The sequence below is a fragment of the Monodon monoceros genome, unplaced genomic scaffold (assembly GCF_005190385.1).
Source record: "Monodon monoceros isolate NGI ecotype Baffin Bay Population unplaced genomic scaffold, NGI_Narwhal_1 Super_Scaffold_11, whole genome shotgun sequence".
NCBI classification, from domain to species: Eukaryota; Metazoa; Chordata; class Mammalia; order Artiodactyla; family Monodontidae; genus Monodon; species Monodon monoceros.
Window position 1 is genome coordinate 114,524,472 of NW_021703767.1, and position 26,432 is coordinate 114,550,903.

At 41.8% G+C, this 26,432-nt stretch overlaps 1 protein-coding gene across 6 annotated transcripts in view; it reads right to left on the reverse strand.

Annotated features, from left to right (window-relative positions):
• The window catches only part of HPS3 (HPS3 biogenesis of lysosomal organelles complex 2 subunit 1), a 65,029-nt gene that overhangs the window by 36,191 nt on the left and 2,406 nt on the right, over positions 1-26,432 (reverse strand). For 5 of the 6 annotated variants that reach the window (XR_003792351.1, XR_003792352.1, XR_003792353.1 and 2 more), the window contains exon 1: positions 8,242-8,547. The exons of the other annotated variant lie outside the window; for it this stretch is intronic. Coding sequence is in view for 2 of the 5 variants with exons in the window: in XM_029214555.1 (XP_029070388.1) it covers positions 8,242-8,458 (217 nt within the window). In the remaining 3 variants the exon portion in view is untranslated. Of the gene's footprint in view, positions 1-8,241; positions 8,548-26,432 lie in introns of those variants that run through there. 6 annotated transcript variants of the gene reach the window in all.

A 26,432-nucleotide genomic window follows, 5' to 3' on the forward strand; every position in this document is an offset into this window, starting at 1 on the left:
GGTCACAAATGAAGCCTTGGTAAATTTAAGAAAATTGAAATCATATCAAGTATCTTTTCCGACCACAACGCTAAGAGACTAGATATCAATTACAGGAAAAAAATCTGTAAAAAATACAAATACATGGAGGCTGAACAATACGCTACTAAATAACCAAGAGATCACTGAAGAAATCAAAGAGGAAATCAAAAAATACCGAGAAACAAATAACAATGAAAACACGATGACCCAAAACCAATGGGAGTCAGCAAAAGCAGTTCTAAGAGGAAAGTTTATAGCAATACAATCCTACCTCAAGAAACAAGAAAAATCTCAAATCAACAACCTGACCTTACACCTAAAGCAATTAGAGAAAGAAGAACAAAAAAACCCCAAAGGTAGCAGAAGGAAAGAAATCATAAAGATCAGATCAGAAATAAATGAAAAAGAAATGAAGACAACAATAGCAAAGATCAATAAAACTAAAAGTTGGTTCTTTGAGAAGATAAACAAAATTGATAAACCATTAGCCAGACTCATCAAAAAAAAAAGGGAGAAGACTCAAATCAACAAAATTACAAATGAAAATGGAGAAGTAACAACTGACACTGCAGAAATACAAAGGATCATGACAGTTGACAACAAGCAACTATATACCAATAAAATGTGCAACCTGGAAGAAATGGACAAATTCTTGGAAAAGTACAACCTTCTGAGACTGAACCAGGAAGAAATAGAAAATATAAATGGACCAATCACAAGCACTGAAATTGAAACTGTGATTAAAAATCTTCCAACACACAAAAGCCCAGGACCAGATGGCTTCACAGGCAAATTCTATCAAACATTTAGAGAAGAGCTAACACCTATCCTTCTCAAACTCCTCCAAAATATAGCAGAGGGAAGAACACTCCCAAACTCATTTTATGAGGCCACCATCATCCTGATACGAAAACCAGACAGAGATGTCACAAAAAAAGAAAACTACCCAATACCACTGATGAACATAGATGCAAAAATCCTCAACAAAATACTAGGAAACGGAATCCAACACCACATTAAAAGGATCATACACCATGATCAAGTGGGGTTTATCCCAGGAATGCAAGAGATTCTTCAATATACACAAATCAATCAATGTGATACACCATATTAACAAATTGAAAGATAAAAACCATATGATAATCTCAATAGATGCAGAAAAAGCTTTAGACAAAATTCAGCACCCATTTATGACAAAAACTCTTCAGAAAGGGGGCACAGAGGGAACCTACCTCAAAATACTAAAGGGCATTTATGACAAATGATGATCCAACATAATTCTCAATGGTGAAAAACTGAAACCATTTCTTCTAAGATCAGGAAGAAGACAAGGTTGCCCACTCTCACCACTATTATTCAACATAGTTTTGGAAGTTTTAGCCACAGCAATCCAAGAAGAAAAAGAAAAAAAAGGAATCCAAATCAGAAAAGAAGAAGTAAAAGTGTCACTATTTGCAGGTGACGTGATACTATACACAGAGAATCCTAAAGATGCTACCAGAAAACTGCTAGAGCTAATCAATGAATTTGGTAGAGTAGCAAGATACAAAATTAATGCACAGAAATCTCTTGCATTCTGATACACTAATGATGAAAAATCTGAAAGACAAATTAAGGAAACACTCCCATTTACCATTGCAACAAAAAGAATAAAATACCTAGGAATAAACCTACCTAAGGAGACAAAACACCTGTATGGAGAAAACTATAAGACACTGATGAAGGAAATTAAAGATGATACAAACAGATGGAGAGATATACTATGTTCTTGGATTGGAAGAATCAACATTGTGAAAATGACTATACTACCCAATCAATCTACAGATTCAGTGCAATCCCTATCAAACTACCAATGGAATTTTTCACAGAACTAGGCAAAAATTTCACAATTTGTATGGAAACACAAAAGACCCCGAATAGCCAAAGCAATCTAAAGAAAGAAAAGCGGAGCTGGAGCAATCAGGCTCCCTGACTTCAGACTATACTACAAAGCTACAGTAATCAAGACAATATGGTACTGGCACAAAAACAGAAATATAGATCAATGGAACAGGGTAGAAAGCTCAGAGATAAACCCATGCACATATGGTCACCTTATCTTTGATAAAGGAGGCAAGAGTATACGATGGAGAAAAGACAGCCTCTTCAGTAAGTGGTGCTGGGAAAACTGGACACCTACATGGAAAAGCATGAAATTAGAACACTCTCTAACACCATATACAAAAATAAACTCAAAATGGATTAGAGACCTAAACGTAAGGCCAGACACTATAAAACTCTTAGAGGAAAACATAGGCAGAACACTCTATGACATAAATCACAGCAAAATCCTTTTTTGACCCACCTCCTAGAGAAATGGAAATAAAAACAAAAACAAAGAAATAGGACCTAATGAAACTTAAAAGCTTTTGCACAACAAAGGAAACCATAAATAAGATGAAAAGACAACCCTCAGAATGGGAGAAAATCTTTGCAAAGGAAGCAACTGACAAAGGATTAATCTCCAAAATATACAAGCAGCTCATGCAGCTCAATATCAAAAAAACAAACAACCCAATCCAAAAATGGGCAGAAGACCTAAATAGACATTTCTCCAAAGAAGATATACAGACTGCTAACAAACACATGAAAGGATGCTTAACATCACTAATCATTAGAGAAATGCAAATCAAAACTACAATGAGGGGGGACTTCCCTGGTGGTGCAGTGGTTAAGAATCTGCCTGCCAATGCAGGGTACATGGGTTCAATCCCTGGCCCAGGAAGATCCTACATGCCGCAGAGCAGCTAAGCCCGTGAGCCACAACTACTGAGCCTACGCTCTGGAGCCGGTGAGCCACAACTACTGAGCCCGCATGCCTAGAGCCTGTGCGCCACAACAAGAGAAGCCACCGTAAAGTAGAGTAGCCCCTGCTCGCAGCAACTAGAAAAAGTCCACGCACAGCAAGGAAGACCCACTGCAGCCAAACATAAATAAATAAAATAAATAAATTTATATAAAAAACAAAACTACAATGAGGTATCACCGCACACCAGTTAGAATGGCCATCACCAAGAAATCTACAAACAATAAATGCTGGAGAGGGTGTGGAGAAAAGGGAACCCTCTTGCACTGTTGGTGGGAAAGTAAATTGATTCAGCCACTATGGAAAACAGTATGGAGGTTCCTTAAAAAACTAAAAATAGAACTACCATACAACCAGCAATCCCACTACTGGGCATATACCCTGAGAAAACCATAACTCAAAAAGAGTCACAGGGGCTTCCCTGGTGGCGCAGTGGTTGAGAGTCCACCTGCTGATGCAGGGGACACGGGTTTGTGCCCCGGTCCGGGAAGATCCCACATGCCGCGGGGCGGCTGGGCCCGTGAGCCATGGCCGCTGAGCCTGCGCGTCCAGAGCCTGTGCTCTGCAACGGGAGAGGCCACACAGTGAGAGGCCCACGTACCGCAAAAAAAAAAAAGTCACGTACCCCAGTGTTCACTGCAGCACTATTTACAATAGCCAGGACATGGAAGCAACCTAAGTGTCCATCCACAGATGAATGGATAAAGAAGATGTGGCACATATATACAATGGAATATTACTCAGCCATAAAAAGAAACAAAATTGAGTTATTTGTAGTGAGGTGGATGGATCTAGAGTCTGTCATATAGAGTGAAGTAAGTCAGAAAGAGAAAAACAAATGCCATTTGCTAACACATATATATGGAATATTAAAAAAATGGTTCTGATGAACCTAGGGGCAGGACAGGAATAAAGGCGCAGAGGTAGAGAATGGACTTGAGGACATGGGGAGGGGGAAGGGTAAGCTGGGACAAAGTGAGAGAGTGGCATGGACATATATACACTACCAAATGTAAAACAGATAGCTAGTGGGAAGCAGCTACATAGCACAGGGAGATTAGCTAGGTGCTTTGTGACCACTTAGAGTGGTGGGATCATGAGGGTGGGAGGGAGACGCAAGAGGGTTATATGTATGCATATAGCTGATCCACTTTGTTATACAGCAGAAACTAACACAGCATTGTAAAGCAATGATAATCCAATAAAGATGTTTAAAAAAAAAAGAATAAAGCTGAAAACTAGGACTGAACACCGCAATAAATCAGAAGTAGTGCCTCGAGTACACAGACACTGACAACCAGCATTCCACTCTGTCTCTCTGAATTCATAAATTGAATAACACAATATTTGTCTTTTTGTGTCAGGCTTGTTTCACTTAGCAAAATGTCTTCAGGGTTCATTTGTGGTGTAGCTTGTGTCTGAGTTTCATCCATTTTTAAAGCTGTATGGATATCGTACATTTTACTTACCTGTCAATGAACATTTGAGCTGCTTCCACCTCTTGGCTCTAGTGAAAAATGCTATGAACACCGGTGTAAAAATATCTGTACAAGTCTCTGCTTTCAATTATTCTGTGTACATACCCAGAAGTGAAATTGCTGGATCATATGGTAATTCTATAAATTTTTTGAGGAAACATGATACTGTTTTCTACAGCAGCTCTATCACTTTCCACTCCTACCACCAATGTACAAGGGTTCCAATTTCTCCACATTCTCATCAACACTTGTTATTTTCTATTTGTTTTGATAATGGCCAACCTAATGGGTATGAAGTGGTATCTCACTGTGGTTTTGATTTGCATTTCCATGATGATTAGTGATGCTGAGCATCTTTTCATGTGCTGGTTGGCCACTTGGAGAAATGTCTATTCAAATCCTTGACCCACTTTTGAATTGGGTTGTTCTGTTGTTGAGTCATAGGAGTTCTTTATATATTCTGAATATTAATCCCTTATCGGGTATATGCTTTGCAAATATTTTCTCCCATTCTGTGGATTTCCTTTTCAATCTGTTGATAGTTTAATGCACAAAACTTTTTAATTTTGATGACATCCAATTTTTCTATTTTTTTCTTTTGTCAGTGCTTTGGTGTCATATTCAAGTTACTAAATGAATTTTAAAACTAAGAATATTTGTTTAGTTATAATAAAAGCTTTTTATCGTATGTCTATAAATATATGCTTATTTCATTGGGAAAGTCTATATATCAACTGTTTTATATATAATTTGCAAACTATAGATAGTGCCTATGCTGTCTTGTATTAATATGTTTTCAAATTAATAACTTGTCTTACAAATGATGAACTAGAACTTGCTGTGTCTACCTGGTAAGCCTTTTGAACAGAGCTTTAGAGTTCTCTCAGTTAATCCTCACAACTCTTCAAGACATTATATCCTTCTCCATTTTATAGATCAGGAATCTGAGACTCAGATAAGCTGAGTAACCTGCCTAAGGCAACACAGACAACAAACAGATGGCATTGGGGTTTAAACCTTGATCTGGTTAGCTCAAAAGCCAATGTTCATTCCACGCTGTCTCTCAAAATGTTCCAAAGGAGATATAAGTCTAGAGGATTCTGTGGAGGTTATAGCCCTTTATAAGAGAAAGGAATTAAACTTTTTAAGGTATTATGTGCCCAGGGCCTTATTTTACTTATTTTACAACAGCCTGTCTTCATTAAGTAAATTAAAAAATCATTCTTATATTTATCCTTAAGCTGAGAGTCATTGATTTTTTTAAAAAATAAGTAAACTTTTCCTTTTATGCACAAGATCATAAACCTGGTTAACACTAATACCAGATTAAGGAAAAGGCTGCACTCCTATGACAAAATGGATATCAGAAGGCAGAAATAACATACAATGTATGAAAATATGTTTTATGATTTTAAAAAAGTTGAGGGAGGGTAGGGCTTGGGGGAAGATAATAGACATTCTAGGGCTCTTTAATGTACTTGTGCTAAAGGACAGGCAATGAGGGTCACAAGGTCTTGTCCTCTCTGCCTCACCACCTCCAGACACCCCATAAGCAAGTGTCCAGCACCAGAGCTCCCCACACAGCACTCAACCCTGGCCACCAGGTCTTTCTCCCTCAAGAGCGAGTTCTCACATCTCCTCTTCCTCCCTTCACACACAAAACCTATATTAAATTTCCATTACTGATGATGATATTTAGGGCCCATCCTTCAAAATTTTGACCTACATTCTAATACCCCCAAACTTTATGAAAGGAAACTGGCATCCTGCTAATTAGAAATGGAAAAAAACACACAAAAACTTGAAAATGTTTTCTGTTTGGATAAGAGACCTGCAAAGCGTTTACAGTAAATATAAATCCCTGATCTAAGATTCACTTTGTTTTTGACAGGGTGGGGGGGTGGAGGAGACCCTGGGCTTAGAGCAGGAATCCCCATGTCCATGTTACTGTGAGTGGAAGGACAAAGACAAAAAAGAAAAAGCTGGAAAGTGTAAGACGAGTTATCTGGATATCAACATAGCTAGGAGTCCGCTACCTGTGGATTGATAGAAGCTGTACCCAGGCATTGCGTTCAAGCTGAAAGTTACCCGTGAGCTATCTGACTCATGCTAATGCCATACCACAGGACTCCTGAAGTTTCTTAAGACAGCCAACTGAATTACAAAAATATCTTTGTTTTTCAAGGCTTCAGTACCATACTACTCAACGCCTACAGCAGCCAGTAAGGCTCTAGGTCAGTGATTCTCAATCCTGACTAAACACCAGACTCACCCAATGCTGGGCCACACCCCAGGAAACACAGTTTCTCTAAGGTTGTGGTTCAGGAATCGGGTGTTTTATACACAAGTAGCGGCATCAAAGGATTCCCCAGAATCACCACTACTGACAGGCAAGAAAGCTAGAGGTTTACATAACGCCTGCCACTTCCAATTCTAGATTAAATGTCCATTTGGAAGACAAATGGTACAAGTCATGTAAACAGTGTCTGTTTGTCTGTCTCACCCTCACCAGCAGACACACACATACTAATGTTGAAACTGGTGAGTGTGCCACTCAGCAGAGCTCTTGAAGGTGAGAACTCCTAGATCTAAAAAGGAGGTGGGATGGGGAAAACTACTAATATTGTGAAATGATTAGGAGAGTAATATCATAAAACATACCAAAATCAGAATCTTCTGCTGAAAGAGAACTTACAGATCTAATAAGTGGTTTTCAAACTGGTCTGTGGGCCTGCGGGCCCCTATTACGTCTTCACTAATCAAAAAGAAAAAATAATAACAGTATAGTAAGTTGCCCATAAAGAAAGACATCCCATGTTTGGAGCTAAGTGTTTCTCCTATTATCAGTATAAATAACGATGACGGTAAACAGTAGGGCTTTTCATTTTTTAAAATATATATCTTTACTTGACAAAATGAACAGTCAGATACTGTGTATGGTAGCCCCACAATTCTTTGCTGATCCACAAAATTCCAATGTCTGGAAATCAGTGATCTAGCATTCAAATTACTTCTTTTTTTTTTTAAACAGAAACTGAGACCCAAAAGTTTCTATAAACTCACACCTAATAGGTTGCAGACAGAGTAGCGATTAGGCAGAGATCTCCAATCCTCCAGGTTCGCGCTCTCCACTTTATTAGTAAAGTACCTCAGCCAAAGGCTTTTCCACCCTAAATACTGCAATTTACACCTTTACACCCCTCTTGAAAAGCAGGATTCAAATTTTAAGTGTATTATCAGGCAGTTAAAAGAATCCTATGGTGAATTTTTCTGTAATCTTAAGTACCTATTTTTAAATGTTGGATTTTTCTAAAATAGGGATACACCCACACAGTACCCCCTTGGCACTGCTTCACGTTTCTGGTGGAAAAAGAGTAGTGGATGCTGTTACCCTGTTGGGGGAAAAAGGGGTCTAAGACCTGAGCTCTATTTATACAGATTTAAAAATCAGCATGTAACGTGAGCTTTCAAAAATCGACAAGAAGTAGATAAAGGACTGGCCATGAGTTGGCATAACTGTTGAAGATGGGAGTAACTGGGGGTTCAGGATACTATTCTCCCTACTTTTGTGTGTACTTGTTTTCTATACGAAAAGAAGTTTATTTGGTTTGAAGTGTCTGGGTTGAGTGGAATCCAGCCACCCAACCAAGGTACTTCCCGGCGAGGACGCCAGAAAAGCAGGAACTATCAGCGTCCCCCGCCCACCAAAGGCGGGCTCTAACCTGTGGTTGCCAGGACGGCCGCACAGCGCACAACTTCCATCAGCCGCCAGACCCGGCAAGACCGTCCGGCAAGCACAAAGTACTTCCCCATCCAGAGCTATAGGCGTCGCTCGGTCCTCTAGGAAGGAGGCCCCAATCCGGGGCCCAGGAGGCCCCTGACCCCACCGCTACTCACCGGCCTCACTGTAGGCCAGGCGCAGCACCCTGCCCAGCGTGGAAAAGGCACACCTCGGCTGGCACAGCCCCCGGCCGGCGACTGCGAACGCCTCCACCTTGCAACCGGCCGCCACGAACAGCGCATCGCGTCCCCCGCCGCAGAAACGTTCAGGCTCCAACTTGCAGGGCACCACCTCCTGCGACCCGAACGGGTGCAGGTTGTACAATTGCACCATCTCAGCAACCTGCTGCGGGCCGCCCGGCGGTGCCCGCTCCGGCCAGCCCGCCCCGCGGGGCACCCGGAGACCGCCTCGCGGGACGCGGAGGCTGGACCACTTCCGCGAGCAAGTGAGCTGAGCGGAGTCACGTGAGTGCCAGCAGGCCCGCTAGCGGCTCGGATTCTTAAAGAGGCCGCTACCGGGCGAGGGTGGAGCCGGAGGAAAGGTCGCGCCCGCCCCGCCCGGCCGCCGCCGCGCCCCGCGGGCCCTTAGTCCTTTGGCCTTGGACCAGGCCACTCAGGGCTGACCACGCCTCCGCGCCCAGGAGTTGGTGGGCACAGGGGTCACTGTGTCCTTCCTTTCGTCTTTTCATGTTACTGATTTGGGCCAGGCGAGATGTTTAGACCCTTGAGTACATTTAAACACTTGATCATCAGTTTCTTGTACCATTTTATACTTGCTTCAGCCTGTGAGCTTCTAGAGAACAGGACTGCAAAAACCGAAGTGGAGGGACTTCCCTGGTGGTCCAGTGGGTAAGACTCCATACTCCCAATGCAGGGGGCCCGGGTTCCATCCCTGGTCGGGAACTAGCTCCCGCATGCATGCCACAACTAAGACCCAATACACCGTACATAAATAAATATTAAAAATTAAAAAAAAAACTGAAGTGGAGTGCACACAGCTCAACTCCAGGCTAAACACACTGAAGAGTTGCTCAAAAGTACTGAAAATTTCAGAATTGTTTAGTTGGAAAGAGCAACGCCTAGAACATGCTTGGCAAAAAAAAATTTGCTGAAGAATTGTGGATGTCATCTAATGAACTCCAAATATTTGAGAAGATTAGTCTGAGCCCCAGAGGATAGATGCACTAGGGGTGAAATCCACTGGTTCTCACTCCAGTGCTCCTAAAACTATCCTCTAATCTATATTCTGTACCTATTCCTGACATCTCAATGTGGAGCTCCTGGTTGCAAATTCCAATTTAAAAAAAAAAAAGCAGATTTAGATGAAGCGGGTATTGGAGCTACTCTTTCCAATTCATCCAGAAAAAAATGTAAGTACAGTATGGATTGAGGGATGCTGTCTTTTGGCACACAGGAAGAGAACTGAAAAGAAAAAGCTAAATTTCCTTTCATCGCCCTCATGAGCTCTTCTAAGAATTTACAGATTAGGTGCGATTGGATTGAAGTCAATTAAACTCTACCTCCATTTCCTAAACCCTCTAGATCAGGGGTCCCCAACCCCCAGGCTGCAGACCGGTACCGGTCCCCGACCTGTTAGGAACCGGGCCGCACAGCGGGAGGTGAGTGGCGGGCAAGCCAGCGAAGCTTCATCTGCCGCCCCCCAGTGCTCCCATTACTGCCTGAACCATTCCCCCTAACCCGGTCCGTAGAAAAATTGTCTTCCACGAAACCAGTCCCTGGTGCCAAAAAGGTTGGGGACCGCTGCTCTAGATGAATAAAGTTGCCCTAAGTAATATCCTCTCCTTCAGCCAACCAATAGGGACTTTCTGGGAGACTACAGTTCACCAAACTCAGTGAGGCCAAGAAGTGGACAAGGAAGTTGCTCTGGTCAGCCCCAACTGGGGCCGAAAACTCAGAGAAGGCTCCTATAGAAAACAGCTAGCCTAACACAGCCCACAACTCATTTTTTTATGTACAACACTCATGAATACCCCCGTCTCCACAAATACCTGCCTTATGACCCTCTTTTGATTAATTTTCTGCTTCAAGCCTGAAAATGACAATTTCAGTACTAAATTAAAATTTCAAGACTAAAATTACAATTTTATTTTAATTTCACCTACATTAAAAATGTCTGTTTTGGAGGAAGAAGTGAGATTTGCTCAAAGCCTGGAACTCCAATCCCTTCTAGAGATGGCCACTTCTCCCTTACACCTGCACCTGGCTCATCTAAGATTCTTAGGGACTAGACATGCCAGCCAAGGGAAGGTGGGGAATGTGCCTGGTTTCCATGTTTGTCCATAGCTGTAAACAGGAGCTGTCTATTCCTGTTACAAATGCAGGGGCAGCAGTGGGCATGTCATCATTTCCTTACCGGAGGCTATGTTAGTCTGCTAGGTCAGTCATAACAGAATACCACAGAATAGATGGCTTAAAAAACAAAATTTTTTTTTCACAGTTCTGGAGGCTTGAAGTCCAAGATCAAGGTGTCTACAGTTCTGGTTTCTCCTAAGGTCTCTCTCCTTAGCTTGCAGATGGCCACTGTCTTAATCCACTTGGGCTGCAATAAGAAAATACCACCAATTGGGCAGCTTATAACAACAGAAATTTCTCACAGTCTGGAGGCTGGAAAGTCTGAGATCAAGGTGCATAGAATAGCTGGGTGAGGGTCCTCTTCAGGTTTGCACACTGCTTACTTCTTGCTCTGTACTCACTTGCTGGAAAGGGCTAGGGACTCTGTGGGATCTCTTTTATAAAAGCACTAATCTCAGGAATTCTCTGGTGGTCCAGTGGTTGGGACTCTGCACTCTCATTGCCAAGGGCCTGTGTTCAATCCCTGGTTGGGGAACTAAAATCCCACAAGCCTGTGACAAAAAACAAAACAAACAAACAAAAACACACTAATCTCATTCATGAGGGCTCCACCCTCATGACCTAATCACCTCCCAAGGCTCCACCTTTTGACACCATCACACTGGGTATTAGAATTCCAGTATGTGTTCAATGTCATTAGTCATTAGAAAAATGCAAGTCAAAAGCACCATTGGAGACCATTTATTATAATGATTAAAATTTAAAAGACCCATCATAACAAGTTTTGGTGAAGATATGGAGCAACAATGTGAATGTCGAATGGCACAACTTTTGAAACAGTTTGGCAGCCTCCTAAAAACTTAAACATAAACCTACCATATGATCCAACCATTCTACTCCTAGATGATTACCCAAGAGAACTGAAGGTGTGTACCCTTTAAAAGACTTGCATACACATTTTCATAGCAGCCTTATGTGTAACAGTCAAAAACTGGGAAAAAAACCAAATATCCATGAACAGGTAAATGGATAAACAAATTTTGTTTTATCCATACAATGAAAATACTACTCAGCAATGAAAAGGAATGAACTCTTGATAAATACAGCAACATGGATAGATCTCAAAATAATTATGCTGAGTGAAAGAAGCCAGACAAAAATAGCACTTACTATTATTTATATAAATAATTTTTTATATGAAATTCCAGAAGATACAAGCTAATCTATAGTAACAGACAGCAGTGGTTGCCTGGGTCTGAGTGGGGTGCAGGGATGTGAGGGAGAGATTACAAAGGAGCACAAGTAAACTTTTGGAAATGATGGATATGCTCATTATCTCGATTTTGGTAATGGGTTTGTGGGTGTGTACATATGTCATAACTTATCAGATTGTATATTTTGAATATGTGGAATTCTTTTAAAGACCACAAGACATATAATGGCTAAGAGACTTACCCCAAATCATACTGCTCCTTAGAGGCAAAGTAAAGATCATCGTATGAACCTCAATTACATAGTAGGTACTTCATAAATATTACTTCAAACATTTAAAATAAGAATGATGGGGCAATATAGGGGTAGGGTATTAAGAGGTACAAACTATTAGGTATAAAATAAGCTGCAAGGATATACTGCACAGCAGGGGGAATATAGCCAATATTTTATAACAACTATAAATGGAGTATAACTTTTAAAAATTGTGAATCACTATACTGTAAACCTGTAACTTATAGTACATCAACTATACTTCAATTTTTTAAAAAAAGAGAGTATCACCTTCATACTCAAAGCATTTTAATGGTTTCCCATGATATTCAGATTAAAACTAAAATTTCTTAGCTCGGCCTGAAAGACCCTACATTATCGGTCCAACCTCATTATCTCTCTTCAACCCCATTTCCTACCACTCTCTTTCACTGCACCCTGCACAAAGACGCCCTCTCTCTGTTCCCTGAACATCCCCCGCTCATTCTCACCTCAGGATCTTAGCACTTACTGTTCACTGTGCCTAGAACTTATTCCCAGGTCTTCCCATGACTTACTGCCTTGCTTCTTTTTAGGTCCTTCCTAATATCACTTCCCTGACAGTCCATGTAACATACCCTCCACCCCAGATTTCTGGTATTATCACCTCACCCTATCTTACTTTTCTCATTCTTATTTACCTTTTATCACTATCTAGCATCATATTATACATATATATAATATGTGTTATACATACATGTTTGCTTTTTGTCTTTCTCCTCCACTAGAAAAGAAGCAAATTAGGAGTAGAGACTTTATCTTCTTCACAGCTATATTCCCAACACTTAGAATATTGCCTGACATACAGTAGGTGCTTGATAAGTATTTGGTGAATGAATGAGCTTGGACCCAGTTGAATGGGACCCTTATGGTCTCATAGTTATTTAATCTCTCACTGCCTCAGTTTCCTCATTTTCTACCATAAAGAGTTGTTGAGAGGATTAAATGAGATAATTCATTTAAAACATTTAGCACTGTGCTCAGCACATGGCAGGTGGCCCACACATTCCTTTATTCTTTTATATGTTGGTATCTTAACTGCTATTTCTACGATATTTCTGTGACCAAGACTCTTTCCCCCAATTTAGGCAGTGGGAACCAGGAAATTATATACTCACCACCCTCAGGGAAAGGATGACACAGCAGAACCAGAGAATCTAATTCATGTCTTTTAAGTTTTAAAAGTTTAGATGGGTTTATAGGACAAAAAGATTTGGGAAATTATGCCATCAGGTGGGACCAGTTGCCTCCCAAACCATTGACTGTTCGAAGTGTGCTAAATTAAGGTGAGAGAGGGAGAGTTTGAGGGAAGCAAAGGAGTTAAAAGCAGGTATGTGTCCCTGAAAGGGGTCCTGGCTCTGCCCAAACCCAGCTTCCCCACCATCACACAAGAGGGGCCCAGGGGAGGATGAAATAAAAAAACTCTAAAGAATCCAAGAGGTGAGGACCAGAAAACAACAACAAAAGCAAAATAAAGAGCTGGCAGGCAGAGATGCCAAATGCCCTGCAGAAGCAGTACTGAGCTGAGGATAGACAGACAATGGGGTCTGAGCAGCCTCATGCCTCCCTGTGTACCCCAGGGCAGCCAAGGATAGTGGGGAGATGGGGAGGGCCATACTCAGCCCCTTTGGTTTCCCACAGTCCTAGACTGGAGGGGAAGGAAGTAAGGAAGGGAACAACATGAAAAAAGCCTTGCAGTCACAGGCAGAAGACTGACTATGGAAGAGCAACAGAGAAGACAAACATCTCAGCAGATGCCAGCCTGGAGGCCATATACACCCGCTTTTCTTCTTTATGGGTTTGCTGAAAGCAAGAGCAATAATCACAACTGAAACTAGAGACATAATATCTTAATAGAAACCTTGTTATTAATAGGAATTTTAGAGGCCTCAAGCAGAAGCGGGTTCCACCTGTGGAGATCTTGGAAGATTGCCGGGGACTCACTGGGCATCCCTCATCTCCACTGATGGTCTGGCACTTAGACCCCAGAATGTGCAAAGGTAGGGCATTCAGAGACTGGCACTTGGACAATAAGGTGACACAAAGATCTTAAACTCTTGCTCAAGTAAATCTTACTACTTTTAGTGCTTAGGTCAGTTTGATGACTTCTACAGAAATGGAGAGTTTCTCTCAAAATCACACCATGCCCAATTCATTGATTAACCCTGTGCTACAATACGTCCTTGTTGTTTATCTTATTTATAGTAGTGTGTCTCTGTTAACCCCAAATTCCAAATTTATCCCTCCTCCTTTTCTTCTTTGGTAACCATCCATAAATTTGTTTTCTATATCTGTGAGTCTATTTCTGTTTTGTAAATAAGTTCATTTGTATCATATTTTAGATTCCACATATAAGTGATATCATATGAGATTTGTCTCTCTCTGTCTGATTTACTTCACTTAGCGTGATAATCTCCAGGTCCATCCATGTTGCTGCAAATGGCATTATTTCATTCCTTTTTATGGCTGGGTAATATTTCATTATATTGTGTGTGTGTGTGTGTGTGTGTGTGTGTATACCACATCTTCTTTATCCATGCATCTGTTGATGGACATTTAGGTTGCTTCCATGTCTTGGCTATTGTAAATAGTGCTGCTATGAAGATTGGGGTGCATGTATCTTTTGAACTAGAGTTTTCATCTTTTCCAGACATATGCCCAGTAGTGGGATTGCTGGATCATATGGTGCATCTATTTTTAGATTTTTAAGGAACCTCCATATTGTTCTCCATAGTGGCTGCACCAGTTTACGTTCCTACCAACAGTGTAGGAGGGTTTCCTTTTCTCCACACCCTCTCCAGCATTTATGATTTGTAGACTTTTTGTTGATGGCCATTCTGACCGGTATTAAGTGGTACCTCACTGTAGTTTTGATTTGCCTTTCTCCAATTAGTGATGTTGAGCATCTTTGCACAGGCATCAGTATCTTTTAAAGATTCCGTTTGCAACAAAGTTTGGGAACCACTGTCTTAACAGACTCCTTTTCCTTTTGTGTTTAGGGTGCTGTATAAATCAAAGCCTTTACCTGGGACATTGTTTCATTTTTCTAAGTAATGTGTATTAAACTATTGAAAGTACCAGGGCTGTCTTCAAGTTGTGAACTGCGTTAACTGCTTTTCAGACAAATGGTCAATAGTGACCTCTGGTGGTGTGATGAGAAATAAAATAAATTTTGATGAGATGAGAATGAGAAGTAAAAATCTAATTTTGTCCCTGTGGGAATGCTGTTAACACAGGGAAAAGGTGTCAATGACCACTCTCCACTACTCCATGCCCCTCTGCCACATACACATATTATCCAAAAAGGGAAATAGAGAGTAAGTTGACCAAGATCACACAAGAATCATCGATAGCTGTGGAACTGAAACTTGACTGGTCCGCCAACTTCCCCTTCCTCTCAACGGCATTCTCCCTCAGCGTGGTCTCATCTTCACAACTTCCCAGTATGAGCACCACCAGTGTGCATCAATAGTTTCCAAGGTCTATTTCTAGTTCCTAAGCATGACCTTGATTCCTGCAAATGCCAAACACAGTCACATAACTGATCTGAGCCAGAAGTGCCTGGAGAGGAGTGATGATCTCTCTCCTCTATGCCCTACAGTTTTGATTTCTCCTGTGGGGTAGAAGACAAAGGTTGCGCTGTTGGCAAGGGAAGTCTGACTGACTGGGCCTTCTGGTTAAGGTTAACCATTTTACAAATGGAGAGAATAAGGCTCAACATAAGGTATTGCCTAGACCATCCATCTCAACACACCCCATTCTCTCTGTCTTGAATCCAAGAGGCTTCATATCAGGTGGGGAAACTGAGACCCAAGTACAGAACTGTCCTCTCCAGGCAGGCTTCTGAAAACGCCTGGCTAATCTAATCTCTCATTAGAGCCCCAGCTCTAATGAGACCCTAGAGGTATGACATTCTCACTATGAGGTAATATGGAGTGATGCTGAGGTAAGTACAAGGGCAAAGTATGGGGTCGTAGCGTCTGAAGGAAGAAGCTAGTATACCAGTAGAGGTTGAAGATTTAGGGACTGGAGGGTGGGGGTAGGGTGGATCCTTGTACCCACACTGGCAGAGTTGAGTCCCTGAAGCAGAAATGGAGTGGAATTTGTGACTGAGGAGCAGGAGCAAGGGAGAAGGGGAATCTGGGGCCCCATTCAGATAGCTTCCTTGGAGACTGAAAACAGCCAGCCGCGCCACTGCTTCTACCTCTCCTTCTGCAATAGATGCCCAGTGGCCACCAAGGCATGATACCCAGGGCACTGGGACCCTTGGGAACCAATAAAACCTTTCAGGCCAGCGTGAGTTGGGGAAAACCCCCAGGTCTTCTACCCATGCCTCCGCCAGGCACTAGGCAGCTTCAGGCGCAGCTGTGGCAATCCCCACCTCTTGTACTCCCTCTCCCATATCCCCTTCCCGGACCTTCTAATACACCATGACCTAACGAACTTTCAACTCTGAGCGAAACCCTTTCGGGGAAGTCTGGAAAATATAGGTCCGGATGAAGCAGTTGCACTCCCAGAGGATTCTGGGAATAGTAGTTTTCGGGCTCTGGATAGCCTGCCAAACTCCTGCGAGTCACTGCACTTTGGAGCCTGGTGCTTGATCTCGCGGGCGGTAGGCAGTGAGGTCATCCCCTGAGGCTTGGATTGGTGCAGCCTGAAGGCAAGCCGGTGGGCATGCGCAGCTTTTGCTCCTCCCTCTGCCTCTTAACGGTGGCTGTATCTGACTTTCCTACAGGATAGGATTTAGTCCTTCCAAAGCTCGCAATCTGGAAAGAGCTAACAGGCAAACTGACGAAACCATGTAGGTCAAAGAGCACGCGTTTTAATTGCTGCGTTGGGCAGAAGCATGTGGGTGGGGAAGGTTTCCTTGAGCGTTTGAGGTTCTACCTGAAACCTGAAGGCCCGATAGGCAAGAACTCGGCAAGGCATGTGGCCATGTTAACACAAGTTCGTGTGCCCCACGCACAGTGAGGCCAAACAAATTGAAACGTCGTAGTGTGGAGCGGAGAAAGGTTTATTGCAAGGCCAGGCAAGGAGGAGAGGTGGCTTAGGCCCTGAAAAGCCTCCGCAAAGGATTTCGGCAAAGCGTTTTAAAGGCCAGGAGAGGGGTGGGTGGTCGCAGGGCACGTGATCAGCTTGTGCACAGTTCTCTGATTGGCTGATGGTGAGGCAGCAGGGTGGTGTCACAGGGGTTAACATTATCAGTCCTTAGGCTCCAGGAGGCCTGGGGATCTGTGCTCTTGGTCATCCAGTAGTTGTTCCATTCGGTGGCGGTGGTGGGGTTTCACATCTGCAAAACCACTCAGGAAATGTGCATCAAATGCTATTATCTAGGCCTTTCAGAGAGGAGCCACAGCAGAGGATACGGGGGAAGGCCTGTCCCGGGAAAGCCCCATAGGGTCCTGCTCCGTTGCAGCCAGGGCCAAGGTCCCTGGTGGAGGAATCGCCCACAGGGCCAAAGAACAGAGCGGAAGTGATCAACACAACGTCACCATTTTGTAGGGAGAGAGATGAAGGTAAGGGGAGGGGGGCGGGGGAGAAGGACCACCTAAAGCGGAATTGAGCAACGTGACTATTATCCCCAGAGCAGTGTGGGGACATTAGAGCTGAGGCAGAGACCTTACCTGCTCTGAATCGGATATTAGAAAAACTGGGCACCACTGTGAAGCCAATTGGAGGAGTTGAAGTTGGAGTCAGGCATTCGTGGGAAGAAATGATAATGGCCTGGGCTAGAGTAGGAGCAGTGGAGATAGATGATATTATGGCAATGAGATATATGTAGGAGATGGGCTAGAAAAAGAATGGTTATTGATGTATGGGGGATGATGGATTCCTTTGGGCCGTCGTGGGGTATCAAGGTGCCAGTTTCATGATAGGGAAATTCACACACGTGTACCCGAACATTCTTATACAAAGATGTCCTTATTTATAAGTAATCTCATTGTAAACGTAAACTTAAAGGAGATTCCTAGCCACGTGTACAACATGTGCATGTGGACTCACAATCTTCCCGATAAACAGACATAACATTTACACAAATGCACATGTTGTGTTAAACAGGGAGGACACAAAAAAATCAAGCTTATGTCCCTTTCTGGGATCTAAGCTCCTCACCCCTCCCCTTACACACAGCAGGGTCTGTTCCTTTTCACCATGTGCTGTTTTTCATTTTTTCTGTTTTTTTTTAGAAACTTGGCTTTAGCCTCATGTGCTTCCCTCTCTCTCTCTTTTTTTTTAAATTTATTTGGCTGCATCGGGTCTCAGTTGCGGCACTCAGGATCTTTGTTGCGGCCCGTGGGATCTTTTGCTGCAGCACACGGGCTTCTTTCTAGTTGTGGTGCAGGCTCCAGAGCACGTAGGCTCAGTAGTTGCGGCATGCAGGCTCAGTAGTTGCGGCACACAGGCTTAGTTGCTCTGAGGCATGTGGGATCTTAGTTCCCCAAACAGGGATTGAACCCACGGTCCCTGCATTGGAAGGTGGGTTCTTAACCACTGGACCACCAGGGAAGTCCCTCACCGTGTGTCTTGAACAAGTAATTTAACCTCTCTTGGTTTAGCTTCCAAAAGGCAACTGCTTAGGGAGTGACTTTGTAAGGAGGATGTGACACTTTAAACATGACTCTTAAATACTAAAGGATTTCTAGTGTGTCTGTCCATGGATGATGGCACCTGGAGATAAGAGATGCCTCCTTAGAAGAGAGGAACCCAGTATGACAGCTTCAGGAGAAGTGGAAAGAAGGGTTGAGATAACACATCTTACAAGATTTGGAAATGCAAGTATGGTGGTGAGGTGGGGATGTGGGAGATCAGGATTTATTTGTGTTGATTTAACCAGATGGAGGTTATGGTGAAGAAGTTAACAAACACAGCTTCCTTCTAACCGCAGAACTGTCAGCATACATATTTGGGGTGGAGGTGGGGGACAAACTGGGAAATGACAGGGAAACCAAAAAGTTGTTTTCTTCTCATGCTCTCCTAGAGGCGGGCTGGGGACACAGACAGTGCCAGGCTGAGCCAGGGCAGGTAAGGGCCTTCCCTGTTAGGCAGACTCTTGTTGGCCAAGCTGAGGAGAGGCTCCACAGGGCTTGTAACACAGGTCCTTGGCAGGAGGAAGATAGAAGGGACCTAGTTTACCCACAGGGACGGAGAAGTGAAAACTAGGCTAATGGTTTTATTCCCATCAGAAGTAGAGAAGAGTACAGAGGAGACCTCAAGTGAGCAGAGAGTGGGGGACTTCCATTTCAGAAGAAGCCCTAAGTCTCCATCTCCCTCTGGACTGGTTCCCAGATGTGAGGTAACTGAAGGGGGCCTATAGCAGGGCAAATCTTAGCCTATTGGCTTGGAGGAGATGGTGGTAGAGGGATGGTTTTTCTCTGGGGATTGTATGAGGTTTTTAAGTTCCTGAGGGATTTCCACACCTGGAGAAATCTTCCCAAATAGAGGCGGCCTTTGTTACTGTTTGTTTCTCAGACCTACCCAGGGGTCCAAGCTGCTTACTTACAAGTATCGCTGGTGTCAGGGAAAGGACAGATAGAGGCTGCATTGGGCAATGGAGGGAGAGGGGGTTGTCATTCAGCAGAACCTCCCATATAGCTAACACTTGGGAGGCCCTTATGGCCCCAGGACGTTTATTCTTCTAAACTGTTCTTCCCAATGACTGATCAGTTCGGCAGCCCAGTCTATTTTCCTGTGACAAGCAGATGGGAATTGAATCAGTGTGACAGTATAATGACCTCCACACATAAACTAGATTGTCAGCTACTTAACACCTCCAGTGTCTAGTAGAAGGCTCTGTCACATAGGAGGTGACCAAGAAATATTTTTCAAATTACTAAATGAAAAATTGAATACAAACAGTATTTTGTGCTGTCTTAGCTAATGCAATAAAATAGAGAGGCCTGAGGGGGAAATTAAGATATGTTCTCGCCTGGAGAGAAGAGACCTCTCTAATTTTGACAAATCCTAGAAGAATCATACTTTAACCATCCATTATGCCTCTGACTTAATATTTTTTGAATAGGCTAAGTGTAGCCCTTATTTCTTATAGCATGTATTCTCAGGTTTTACTACCTCCAGCTTCAGGAGATAAAAATACAGTAACATTCAGTGCCTATTTTAAGAGTTGTATAAATTTTCATTTGGAAGACAAGTGGAGTGAATTTTAGATCTAAATTCAAAAAATTACCTCACAACTTCTTCTACCCAAAAGATAATGTGAAACTTTTAAGTCTGAACACTAACCGCTAATTACACAGGGATCTTCTATTCAAAATTTCCATGTTACATGGACCGCTTTGAGGAACACTTTGAGGAGGACTAAAAATGCCCCCAAGAATATTAAAAGCATCAGTAGCACCTCCATAAAAACTACAGAATGAGCAGAAAGCTGACTGTGGTTGGTCTATGCAAGAAATGTACAAATTCTAAGTGCCAAAGCCTAAGGAATGGCAGAAGGAGGACAAGGAAAGAAGAATATGAATTGGGAGACTAATTGGTTATGGGATGAGAAGGAGATGTGATTTATCTCAGGTTCTCTGGTGAAGGAGACCTCCCTTGCTGTCCTCTAGACATACAACTTTTGTCAAGGTTGTCAGATTTGTATGACTATTTTCTTTAAAAGTAAAAATATAGGTGTATTTTGTATAAATGTAGAGAAAAAGATCTGATTGGAAGCAGGAGTGATTTGGATAAATTGTCTGACATATCTAAGAAAAAGTTTTCGATAAGTTTCTGAGAAGTTTTTGGGGGTTACCAATTATCTTCTTTCAATTAATTGTATTAATGTAAGCAACTGTAAGAGGAAGCATCTTTTATGTAGAATCGAATCTGGTTTTTAAGTGATTTCATTAATTATATCAAGTGCAGGGAAAGTTAATTTACTTCATGGATTCAATCAACAAAATTACTGAGCACCTAGACTATCTTCTAGGTACTGCAGGATATAAACTGTGAACAACATAAGGTCCTTTTGTTGGTGGAGCTTATCTAGGGAAAGGAGACAGGAAGTAATCAAGAAAACGAACAGGGTAATTCCAGTTAGTTGTAAGTTCTATGAAGATGATATAGCAGGATAATGTGATAGAGTAAGGGCAAGCAAACTATGGCCTGCTGTCTGTTTTGTAAATAAAGTTTTATTGGGACACAGCCACTCCCATTCATTTAAGCACTGTCCATGGTTGCTTTTCTGTTACTGCAGCAGAGTTGTGTAGACAAAGCTGAACATATTTATTCGCTAGCCTTTTATGGAACAAGTTTGCTAACCCCTGGGAGAGAGGGTAAGTGAGCAATGAGTATTTTAGTCAAGTACTCATTTAGTCAAGGAAGGCCTTTCTGAGGAGGTGGCTTTTGAGCTGAGACCTGAAACGTGAGGAAGAGCCCAGCATGGAAAGGTCTGGGGGTCCACACAAAGGGAACAGGAATTTCAGAAGCCTGGAGGCCGGAACAAACTTGGAGGCCTGAACAAGCTTGGAGGTACCTATGCCATAAAAACAGAAAGAGGGCCGGTATTCCTAGAACATCAGGAGCCCAGGGAAATGTGGAATGAAGTGAGATAAAAAAGAGAGAGGCAGGGCTAGATACTAATATACTGTGGAAGAATTTGGATTTCATTTTAAGGCAAAGATAATTTATTGGACCATTTTTAGCAAGGGGATATGATATCACTTGCATTATAAAAAGATCTCTCTGGCTGCTGAATGAAGAATGGAACTAGGAGTAGGGTTAGATGAGGAAAACAGAAGGTGGGAAGGAGTTCATTCAGACCATTGCAATATTGCAGTTCAGGTGAGAAAACAGTGGTTTGGACAGGGTGATAATAGAGAATTAGGTACATTTGTGTTATATTTTGGAGATAGATCTAATAGGAGGGATAAAATGTGTGCTGTGAGAGCAAGAGAAGATACAAGGGTGACTACAAGTGTTTTTACATGCTGTTTACTGAAATGGGGGAAACCAGAAGAATTAGTGCGTTGAGGAAGGGGAGAGGTGGAATTAATAGTCCTGTTTCAGGGAATTCCCTGGCCGACTAGTGGTTAGGACTCTGTACTCTCACTGTTGAAGGCCTGGGTTCAATCCCTGGTTGGGGCACTAAGATCCCACAAGCCGCCTGTTCCGGCGAAAAAAAAAATAGAGTCCTGTTTGTAAGTCCAGCTTTGTAAATTTAAGATGTCTGTTACATATGAGTCTGGAGCTCATAGAAGAAGCTGGGGTTAGAGATACACATTTGGGAGTGATCAGCATACAGATAGAATTTAAAGTCATGTGTAGGTGGCAGTGGTTCTTAACTGAGAATAATTTTGTGCCCCAGGGATAACTTTGAAGCCAGCATGAGGAAAAAAGCAAAGTGAAACGGCTTGAAAATTTACCTCATGTATGATTCAGCCTAAGAACGGTCTCTACTCCCACCTGAAATTTTTACCTTATTTTTATAAACTGTTAATTTCACAAGTACTTTCTCAAATACCTGTAGTTTAAGAAAAACAATTATGTGTCTTTAGCTAAGTTTAGTCTGTAGTGTGATGCCACTTATTAATTCCTTTTTTGTTTTTTGGCATTTTTTAAAAACTTAATTTTCGTGTGCTTTTAATCTCTTTGTGTATATTTTCAATTATTAGATTAAATTGTATAATCTGGGGGAAAACATTATGCTAGTCTGGGAATCAGGAAATGAGGATTTAGATTATAGGCCTTTTGGGATAATTAATCCTCAATGATGATGAAGAAAAATGTGTAATTTTGTTGTGTTTGTTTTGGGACTTCCAACCACCTCAAGGATAGAAATCTAAAACAGTAATACGTGTAATGCTTCCCTTCCTCTTTGAATGGGGATATTCGTAAATAGGTAGCTATTTATATATTATGTAATCCTACTAGGATAACAACATCCTAGTTATGCAGTTGTATTACAGTAAGACTTTTACTCCGATGTGGACTTTTATTTTTTTGTTTGCATGGTGTTTAATGTGCGGGGTGGAAGAAGGGTGAGGTGCCAAGGGAGCTAGTAGCAAAAGAAAAGATTATTTTTAGGCCAGGACATCTTCTTTTTTGGGGTGGGGTAGAGTGGGTAGGGTAGGGAACAGCAAGGGTTTTATCATGCAGATTGCCTCCTCTTCCTCTGGGGGATTGAGAAGGCCCAAGTAACAGATTACTTTACTGGTGCTTGACCAGAAAATTCCAGATGGGTGGATTAAGATGACATTTCTGGGAGAGGTTGAAACTGCAATTAGATCAGGTATTAAAACTAGGTTTGGTATCATGGGCTTTTAGCATGAGTGACACCATTTTTGGACTACGTTTTTCTTTTTAACAGACCAGAGGGGTGCTTTCCTGAAGCTGAGACAAAGATCCTGGGCACGAGGCAAAGGAGGGGACAGATCCCAGGCAGGCCTAATTCTTCGGCAACTCTGGTCTTCAGCCAGGTAGGAGCACAAAGTGAGCCAAGGCCCTAAAGGAGGAGGAAACAATTATCTCCTGGGAAAGGCCTCTGTTATCTGGAACACCACAGATTTCTCAGGGTGGGAGTTGGGAATCAGAGTGTCTTCTGGTTCTTGATGAAACATTTCAGTCTGTTTCAAGGACTTGCACCTGGGAAAACGATTGGCTTCTGGAAACAGTGTTATTCTGGTATTTAGGAACAACTTCCTGATGAGCGCCAGGAAACAAGCCACAATCAACTATATTCCTTGTTAAGTGCTGGAAGACTCATTAGATAATAACTCTATTATAACAATAATAGTAATAATAATAAGAGCATTTATTGAATGCTTACTTCAAGGCAGGCACTAGATATTCATTACATTACTTCATTAATAATTTACTTGGCATTCATTTTACATTACTTCCTCTACCCCATCAGCTGTTGTTCTACCCATGAATCTGCCCCCAGATCTGTAGCAGTCCTGATTAAGTGTAAGAAAATTCAGTTGTAAATAACGAAGTCACAAAAGATTTTATTTTCTATCATTTCCTCTGACTTGTCTTATTTACAAAAATGGTTCAGAAATATTATTGTACCAATGTTAATTTCCTGATTTTGATCATTGTACTTTGATCATGTATGTTAAAATTGATGGGGTAAGAGATACGAGGTAACTTTTTGTACTAATTTTGCAACCTTTCTACAAGTCTAAAATGAATTAAAACAGAAAGTTGAAAAACTATAATCTTTTTATGACATTCAGTTTGTATCTTTTATTATTTTCTTACAGCAAAAAACCAATACATGTGAAATACAGAGAATATTTTACATTCATATAAGCAAAAAGAAGAAAATGTAAATCCCCTTATCAACCAGCTAGAGGTATCTGCTATAAATATCTAGATGTAAATTCATTGAGATGTGTGTGTGTATATGGATGTATAGCATGTATTAATTTCAATTACTGACTTTGCAAGGACAAAACGTCATAATTTTTTATTGAACTTAATTTGTCTTAAACCTTCAGTTTGCCTAAAGGGAGGTAACTTAATTTAGTCACTTCCAGGTAGTTAAGTCATTTTAAGACTTAAAGTCAATTAAATTCAGGTTTCAAATTCAGTCTCCTTTCTCTAACCCTCTAGGGGGCTTATGTTTGGACTTCATTCATCTTCTGTGGCCACCCACTGCTGGTATAACTCATCCCACCTCATCTTTAGGCACCAGCCTTCTGCTTCTGCTTGCTAGAATTGTGATCCTGGAGACCCACCAGAGACTCCAGTAGGATTTTCAGGACGGCCTTTGGGCCCCTTAACAGAACTACCTCATTAGCCTTTATTCCTTTCCTGCCCTGGCACACTTCTGATCTCTGAGGCTTTCTCTAAGATCTGCAGAATCTTCTCATTCTGACTTACTTCACTCTGCATGACAGACTCTAGGTCCATCCACCTCACTACAAATAACTCAATTTCATTTCTTTTTATGGCTGAGTAATATTCCACTGTATATATGAGCCACATCTTCTTTATCCATTCATCTGTCGATGGACACTTAGGTTACTTCCATGCCCTGGCTATTGTAAATAGAGCTGCAGTGAACATTGTGGTACATGACACTTTTTGAATTATGGTTTCCTCAGGGTATATGCCCAGTAGTGGGATTGCTGGGTTGTATGGTAGTTCTATTTGTAACAAATACCGTATGCTAACACATATATATGGAATCTAAGAAAAAAAAAAAGTCATGAAGTACCTAGGGGTAAGACAGGAATAAAGACACAGACCTACTAGAGCATGGACTTGAGGATATGGGGAGGGGGAAGGGTAAGCTGGGACAAAGTGAGAGAGTGGCATGGACTTATATACACTACCAAATGTAAAATAGATAGCTAGTGGGAAGCAGCTTCATAGCACAGGGAGATCAGCTCGGTGGTTTGTGACCACCTAGAGGGGTGGGATAGGGAGGGTGGGAGGGAGGGAGACGCAAGAGGGAAGAGATATGGGAACATATGTATATGTATAACTGATTCACTTTGTTATAAAGCAGAAACTAACACACCACTGAAAAGCAATTATACTCCAATAAAGATGTTAAAAAAAAAAAAAAAGATCTGCAGAATCTTGAGGCTACTCTCTGGAAAATGAGTCACAGTTTCCTTTTCTCATAGGATCTCCAGGAACTTTGCTAAACTACCATCCCTCGTTCTGTGGCAATTGGCCCAGGCATTCCAGGCCCTTTCCCTAAGATTCACTTAGAGATTTTCTCTGAACTCTCCTACGTCATTCCCCAAAATCCTCTTCCATTGAACTTTGTCTCTATCTCCTTTTGGGTGAATGAATTGAAAAAATAGCAAGTTCTTACAACATCATATATTCTTCCAGAATCTATTAGTTATGATATAAACTTGGAAGTTTTTGTATTGAAGCCAGAATTTTGGAAAGTCAGACTCTTAAGTTATTTTCTTTGCCAAGGGCTTCAAAATTCTAGTTTTGTTAACAAACTATTAAAGAACATTTTTTGACACAATTGTGAAAATTGGACTATGAACTCGTTATTAGAAGACATCAAGGTTTGATTATTAATTTTGTTGGATGTGAGAATGGCCTTATGGTTATGTATGTGAAGGCCATTATAGGCAGGGTGGGTTGGGAAGTGACAGGAGTGGGAAGTAGGAGACATTATAAAAAGCCATACATGCCATTCTTTTGTGTTTTTTAAATTTTTAAATTTAATTTTATTATCTTTTATTTTTTTGGCCATGCTGTGAGGCATGTGGGATCTTAGTTCCCCGACCAGGGATAGAACATGTGCCCCTGCGGTGGAAGCATGGAGTCTTAACCATTGGACTGCCAGGGAAGTCCCCATGCCATTCTTTTGATTGCATGCTCACAGCATCAAACAGGGGAATGACATGTTTAATTTGCATAAAGGGGGGTAGAGGATGAGAAAGCATGCTTATGACTAGTAGTTGGGTGGCTGGCTGGAGGAATTTTTTATTCCTTCCCCTCCCTCAGCTCCCATATCCAAATCCATCAATAAACCCTTTTGGTCATCTTAG